The sequence below is a fragment of the Mya arenaria genome, chromosome 12 (assembly GCF_026914265.1).
Source record: "Mya arenaria isolate MELC-2E11 chromosome 12, ASM2691426v1".
NCBI classification, from domain to species: domain Eukaryota; kingdom Metazoa; phylum Mollusca; class Bivalvia; order Myida; family Myidae; genus Mya; species Mya arenaria.
The window spans coordinates 53,485,449-53,493,720 of NC_069133.1; the positions used below are offsets into that span (position 1 = coordinate 53,485,449).

General features: G+C 32.6%; 1 protein-coding gene across 2 annotated transcripts; it reads left to right on the forward strand.

Moving 5' to 3' along the window:
* Nucleotides 1-2,408: 2,408 nt before the first annotated feature.
* On the forward strand, nucleotides 2,409-6,816 carry LOC128211239 (uncharacterized). Of its 2 annotated transcripts, none has more exons than XM_052915791.1 (4): nucleotides 2,409-2,469; nucleotides 3,457-3,665; nucleotides 4,008-4,124; nucleotides 5,685-6,816. In XM_052915791.1, the coding sequence occupies exons 1-4, from the start codon at nucleotides 2,457-2,459 to the stop codon at nucleotides 6,030-6,032; spliced, it is 687 nt and encodes a 228-aa protein (XP_052771751.1). In that variant the 5' UTR covers nucleotides 2,409-2,456; the 3' UTR covers nucleotides 6,033-6,816. The 2 variants fall into 2 exon arrangements, with proteins under 2 accessions (XP_052771751.1, XP_052771750.1); XM_052915790.1 differs by lacking the exon at nucleotides 2,409-2,469 and adding an exon at nucleotides 3,219-3,282.
* Nucleotides 6,817-8,272: the final 1,456 nt, after the last annotated feature.

The window sequence follows — 8,272 nt, forward strand, 5'->3', positions numbered from 1 at the left end:
TAACGCGACAGTGGTTATAGTCTAGGACATGTTTCATTTGACGTACACTCAACACTGTTCAAACAATGGCTTGTTTCTTTGTCGTTATTGCTTTTGTTTTAAAGAAGACATTTGTATTTTTGTAACAAGGAAATTAATGTAAGTCTCTATGTTTCAAATGACTTTCTCATTTGACAAATTGTCACAAAAAGCCAGATACTGGATAGTCTTCAACATTTGTCACTAAACATGCGAATATAACAAAACAAATAATTATAATGGAATTTTAATGATTCGGTAATACAACATTCTTGCGTTATAGTTGCTCCCTGGCACTTAAAATGTAGAAAAGTAGTTATGGTTTCCTCTGGCAAATGTATGTCAGAGAATATTTTACCTCCCAATTCGTAATTGGATTAAAACCTTTAAAAGTTTTTTTATCATTATTACCAGATTTACAATTTGACTTTGTTTCATCCCATATCTATATGTAAATTGATGCAATTTTATTTGTACGACATGACTAGTTATATACGGTCATACAATGTTTAAGGAGTTTAAGCTTGAGTAACTAAAGTTACTATATTTACTGTAACAGAGGCAACACGTATTTTAACTTTTTTCCTATTTACAATAATAATCGCATTGTTGAATTTCATTGGATTTTCGTCAATCGATCAATTGCTATCTTATTAAAGATGCACTCTTACTCCCAAATGCGATTTAGTACAAGTAATAATATTGTTTTTATGAAGGATACCGGGTTTGATCTGAAAGAAATGAGCATAAAAGACGGTATATCTACCTTATAAGACTATAGTAGACCGCAGTCTACTTTTAGCATTCACCAATCATTTAATATTTTTGCGCTTTCTGTTGTTAGATAAACGGTTACAATCTTGTTATCAGTAATTAATATTTCCATAAATGCATTATTTAGTAAGTAGTTAAAGGTTTATCAGTCAAAATTGATGTTTGTTATACATGTGTATGTATTGATTTTGATTTAGAGTGTCACTTTAACCGCTCCGATTGTTAGACCTACTTTCACAGTAAGTTTGCTTATGTATTTTATTTTCACAGGTATCGGAATGATAATATTTAAAAGCATAACAACTGAGCTTATAAATCGAATTCATCAAGGTAATTGCAAGATTAGCAATATGAACGAAATAGTTCCGTAGTGAGCTGTCCTTTATTAATCAAATACGTACATTGCAAACCGAAACAGATGTTGATTAGGTTGCCTTCAGCAATTGTTGTGAAAGTTACTTTTACTTTCATTTTAACTATATAAAGTTAAGAAAAGAATACAGCGGACGAAATAAATGGAAAGAATGCATTGTACCAGGACTAATCAATACCGATTTGTCCAAAAACTACCATAATTAGCTTTATCCCACTCTTCAAGGTTAGCGGTTTTATGACAAATCAAAACTAATCCTGTTTTAGCATACGCTCCAACAGAGGATCCTTTTGGTTTTGTATGGTCAGTGCCTAGATTTACCTGATTAATTTACCTGATGGTAATCATGCCTTTCCTGAAATTAGTATGTGCAATGTTCAATATCATATCTACATTAATATTAAAAAATGGTGCATGCTCTATTCCAGTACAATTGCTTGTATGTTACCCTAGAACGTTTTTTAGGTTGTAAACGTCTGTCCTTTTTTGACGCACTTTAAATGGACAAAAACAGAGAGGGTTTGAAACACGACTTTTACATGTTCTTATACATTGCTTGCATGTAAATCTCGTTAGAGTCAAAGTGGAAATAACTTCCCTCTTGTTATATCATTTTAATAATAATATTAATACAAACTTTATTTACCGAAGATTACACATTTAGACATATGAGAACATATATTCTAATTTTCAATATGGCCTTCAAAGTAAAGAAACAAAAGAAAAAGCATTATTCTTGAAAATAAGTCACCTGTGCATATAATTTTAAGAGGTATATGCATGGATGAGTAGTGCGAAAAATGTAGCCCACACGTACCCGTACAAGTAATGTTCGCAACCATTATCTACTGTTAAACTTAACGAAACGACTTTCTTATGAATGAAATAGTTTAAATCTGAGCTTTAGGTAGTAAACTAGACTCGTGAGAAGCGAAACGTATCCGGTTTCGAATGCCAAAAGTTATGAATGGCATACCTGAATAAATAATACCCCGCCGGAAGGTTATCATAGTACAGCTGAAACAGTTTCTCCCTAGTAGCCTAATTTCCCGTTGTAACCGTTTAAAGCAAAACTAAGTTTCAGGTGTCTTTCATGTCAATATGAACCTATTACTTTTTTTAGAATTGTTGTTTTCTTGAGAGCGAAAGTCCGTTACTCACAAAGATAAATTTGGAATTTAGTTCGTAAACTAGTATATAAAGACCCCTGACTTTACAATGAAATAACTGTATCCAAATAGTACATTTGTTCATTTTACAAACTAACTGAATTTGAATTTTCGTTCCGAAAATGTTTACTTTAAGTAAGTACTCGAATGTTTTGTTATTTTTCACTAACTATAGAATACCCGTACGATTTATATTGGTGTAAAATAGCATAAACGGATTATTGTAGCTTAAATAATTAAACATAAAAAGGAATTTGCTCAATAAAATGAATTTAAAATATATTTCAAATTAAAACATTAATTGAAGTAATATATATGTAAATAGATAAAGAGAACATATACGAACAGACTTAGAGTTAAATAAAAATATTATCCTTCTACAAATAGTTTCAGTCAAAGTTGTTAAAAATACAGGGCTAAATAATCAAAATGTGTCGGTACTTAAGTTAAAAATGATCCTCATAAATAGTGTTTCTGTAATTTAAAAAAAAAGAAACAATGACAGAGTTGGATATTTTTCTTTTTACATTTTCAAATTACCCGTTTATAAATGTATATTGTTTGCAGTTGCAAGATTAATTTTTTGCAGTTGTATGATTAATATTTAGTATTATTACGATCTTTTTGGAAACGATGTAAGAACACAAACTAATAAAAGTCGTATGACGAATATGATTGACCGATGCATACATCGCAAATTTAGAAGGGACTATTTTACACTCCTACAAACAATTTCTCTTTCGAGATGAATATGTAGCTAATACATTGTGAAATAGTGATCACCATCTATTTTTAAAAATCTGGGTTTTCTTCCGTTATTTTTAGCGGGCTAGAATATAAAAATCAAGACGAATTACAATAAAGTAAAGCTTTTAAACCAAAACCTCGTGAGCTCATAATCGACATTAATTTTTCATTAATTTTAAAAAAATATGAATTTCTCAATAAGTATGTATTTTTACAATATAACCTTATACAGATTTTATAAGAGTTTGATGTAAAGCATTTTGGTGATTCAAGTATGCTTGAAATTATCGTTATCGTTTAAGTACTTTTGTTTCCAAGAAAAATAAAAAAATATAAATAAACTTAATTTACATTGCAATTATTTATTATTATCAGAGTCTATTCTGAACGCAATGGCTGTATTCGGGTTCGCACTTGGTGCTATTGCTCACCCAAGACCCGTTCGCTCCGCTGCTGCGGACAACCCCTGTAATCTGGTGCTGACTGAAGACCCTGTAGAGCCTTCCGACTACAAGAGCAGACTTGCTGACATACAGACCAGATCTGAGGGTATCGAGCTTGACGCTCAGGGCATTAAGACACAGGTATAATTATTGGTTTAAACTATTTTTACTTAAGGTTGATTCAATAAAGTATGTAACATAAGAGGTTTGAATACATGTTGATGAAGTATAGAAATAATCGTGCGAAGCTAATTTCATTGAACCGAGTAAGTGTCATATATTACGAAACAGTGAACACATCGCCTCTTTACAGCCCTGTAAACAGGATAACCAATGTAGATGAATACGCTTATCTTTAAGTCTTTATCTCCGGCTTCGGTATGGACGTGACTAATCATTTACAATACTGACATGAAGTTTGTTAATGCTTAAAAACGGACTTATTTCGAATTCATCATAAACATTTCAATTGTTTATTTACAGCTTAAAGAATCTGGAAAAGTGCATTCATTTACTGCAAGGATTTTGGATAGAAAAGCTTTTCTGGATTCAGAGAGAGTAACCGTTTCGCAGGATAAAACATCAGCAGCTATAAATAATGTGAGTACATCAATTATATGTATAGTTATTTATTATATATATATATACACACACATCATATCGATAATATATCATGCTCTACAGCATAATATCTCATTAAATGAGATAATCTGGAAATCAAATTTGTACTAACAGACATATTTATCAATTTAATCGCACACAAAAAACACGTAATGAGTGTAATTTTATGAACGACCAATCAAGCACTATTTGTCAAAGGTCAATTTAAAAATATTGGTCAGTCAGTTAGCCGAAAAATCCTGACATTGGGTAATCACCGGTGTTGTCCGAGCACCTCTTAACGATTGGTGGTATTCCACGATGAACATGTGGTCTTTCCAACAGCAGGTTAACATTCCAATATCACATGATCCCATATCACCAAAATTTACCACCAATATCTAAACAGTCACTACTGGGACTTCTGCTGTATGTGTGGTTAAACGGAAACTTACAGGCAGAAGTCCGGAAATTTACGGCTCTGTAGGTTTTGAAATAAGTCACACCCCACTTAAGTTTTCACTTAACTCATGCCTCTTTCCAAACTATAGTCATCAACTAACCGGTTACGGATAACTTAACATGATTTAATTTAATTTACGGTTAAGTTGATTCGAAACCATGATTGATTGATTCATCCTGTTTTAGTTGTATGTGTCAAAACATTGTGACGGGTTATTTTTGTTTGATTAGTTCTGTCAGAATGTATAGCACAGAGATAACACGCAATGTTAAGATCACAACTGAAGCATTTTAAAGAAGATGATTTATAAGCGTTTATTTTGCAATCAAATTCTTAAAATATGTTCATGAAAAAAAGTTTTCAACCAAACATTTAAACTCATTCATCCGGTGAACAACGACTTCTTAAAGATGCACCCTTATTCCCAAATAAGATTTACCACAATTAATGATAATGTTTCAATATTCCAAAAAAAACATGAATACATGTCGAAAACGATGGTTCTTATAAAGGATACCGAGTTTAATTTGAAAGAAATGGGCATAAATCACCGTATTTTTACCTTATTAGACTATTGTAGACCACAGTAAATCTTTATACACTCACCAATCATTTTATATTTTTACGTTTTCTGTTATTAAATATACGGTTATAATCTTGATATCAGGCATTAATAGGTTCAATAAATGCATTATTTTTTAAGTAGTTAAAGGTTAATCAGTCAAAATTGATGTTTGTTTTAAATGTGTATGTACTGATTTTGAATAAGATTGACACTTTAAAAACGGCGGACTTGTCAATAATAAACATTGATTTGAGTAAAAGGGTGATGCATGGGAGCTTCAGCAAAACCTTAAGCTTAATAATTCACAATGATAATATAACCAAGGACCTGTGCTTTTCTTTTCGTTATTGATTTTATTCTTTAAATGTATCATGTTTGTTTGTAAAAACACATGTTTCCAAAAAATAATTATAAATCCACAGGGACACACCCAGTAGGTAAAAATATATATATCCGGTTTAGGCGCACAAGACGATTCATTAACTTTTGTTATAAACTGTGTGATTACAATTTCTTTTATTTTGTTTAACAGCAGGTTGAGGCTTTACAATCCCACTACGAATTCCTTTTCGAGTACATCGTCCATATCCAGGACATTAAGGTCGCCGACAGTCTGAGCACGAACATCGACGTCGCCAATGATGAACTGCTAAAAGCCCTTGACAGTCTTGAGAACAAGCTTCAAAGCACAGCCTGCAGTGTCGTACTCGCACTAAGAGCCAAAGGAAGTGATATGCCCGAATACGAGCCGACACTGTTAGAAAATTATACTTCATCTTCCTATCCCGCCGTTTACAACGCTTACATTCTGGCCAACGACGGTGTCAAACTGAGCGCTTACCTCAAACAAATGTATGGTGAAATTTCAAATGCAAATTAGGATTAGTTTGGCAGTGATATTTTAAGGTTGAAGTTTAAAGAAGATCTTTTGCATGACGTTTTTATTATATGGTATTCTTTTTGAGTGTGCCAAACGAAATGCAGAGCCTTATAGAAATACTATTAAAATGGACGCTCCATATGCCGCTTCTATTGCCAATATAGTACATGTTTTAATTTTTTTTATTTATGTATTTATTTATCTATTTATTGCCAGTGTCTTTCAATGCAATTTTATACATTTTACAAGTGTACGTATTTACATGTTGTTGAATATTGTTGATGTTTTTCTGCTATACTTTTTATACTCTTACCTTCATCGGAAGACTATTTGCAATACACATAGGGTACCAATCTGATTGTCCTCTTTGGCAATTTTATTTTCGCTGTTTGTCTCTTGTTAGGGCATCTTTATAATTGCATAAACGCTGATACTGAAAATCTCATAAGTATAGCTAACACTTTTAGGTGAAACAGTTTTATCGAATAAACTTGCGCAAATAATTTGCTCAGGAATTGCTTATTTTCTTTTTATCTTTTTCATTTCCAAGATCTGTTTTTACACACGTTTACATTATACTCTTTCTCTATTACTTATTGTTTTACTAGATTAAATGTTGATGTTTGAATGTATTTAACTGTGTGAGTGTATTTATTTGTGTAACTGTTGTTGTCTAAACCATCTTTAAACAAATGTGATATGCTATACTTTCAAACACATAATCCTTTTTATGTTAACGTTTTTACATTCATTTACATGTTGTATGTTTTACGTTTAAGCTCAAAACCCCTTTTATAAAAACATATGAAATAAATTTTACACATTGCGGAGTGAATTATCTTCAATTTGGTTCATAAGGTATTTGAATCAATCGATTCCATTGCAGACTATTTTCGATTACCCAAACATGCACTAGACCAGAGACAATTAATTTTCCAAATGCTTCTTGCTGTCTTTTGATCCTTGTGTCATTGAAGAAGGTCACATTGAGGTTCGGTTATAGAGATTGGTACTGTTGTTTCCGTGACATTATTGAATTATATTGTGTAAACTCCCAACGGAAAGTTGAACTAAGGAAATGCATAAAAAACAAAGGCACCCAAGTAACAAAATGGCGGTGATTGTTAACGTGAACGTCCATTAAGTTTAAATCTTTTCGTCGTTTCCGGAGGAGTCTTGGTATAATAAATAAATGCTACCAGACAACCTGTTAAAATGCTTTATCTTGAGGTTTTATATTAAACGTTTTATCATAGTTTACAACGTAGGCATGACAGTAAACGCTACATAAAGCACACAATATGTTTGTGGTTACAAAGAAAACTTTCATGATAAACTATCAAAGCTTTGTCAATAAGTAATAATGTATTCGATTTTCTTAGGGCCATCTTGCCAATGTTTACAAATATCTCCAATGACAGTCCGCTAAAGAACCAATATTCCTGGTTTGTTCAGTACAAGAATCAAATGTTTTCAAAGTCTTATTAATGCTTGACAACATTATTTATCCTTATCGTATTTCACGAACATTCATTATTTAATGAGAGTGTCCTCAATGAACAACCTGATTAGCTGACGTTCGATAGGTCCGCCTACTGGCCATGTTCATATGATTGGCCGATACGCTAACTAATAAACAGACTATCGATTACCATATCTCATGTCGTCTGCTCATTTTACAAATACACACGAAGCGGTCATATGACAACGGCATTGCACATTGGAAGGTGAATGAGCAGCTCGGCACTTTGTCCGCAGTCAAAAGGACAGCAGGAGGCTGGTGCCATACACAAAACACTTGAGCTACTAGCATGTGCATTGCGAAATATGTCTAGATTGTGGCAGTGGATCACAGAACCGTCGATCTTTGGTGATTATTTCGATAATATAAACGGCACTACGGGGATAAAAGGGGATAAAAGACTTGGAGCAATTGTGAAAAAAGACACTGCCCAGTTTATAGTGGGCGGGGAAATAAGAAAAGGGCAGAGCCTTATGACAATTGTTCACTCTTGAATTCCTTTCCCGGCTAGCGAATGGTACTGGTGTCTTTAAATTTTTTTAGAAAATTGCGCCTTGTGAAACTCGAACCTACAACTAATTGGATGAGAAGCAAACACTTTAACGACTGAACTCCTGCAATCAACATATAAAGTTAACAATTAAACAGCAAGATTACATTAATGTATATGATTATTTCAACTCAAGGAATACTTTTCGGTAATTTGCTATATGCAACG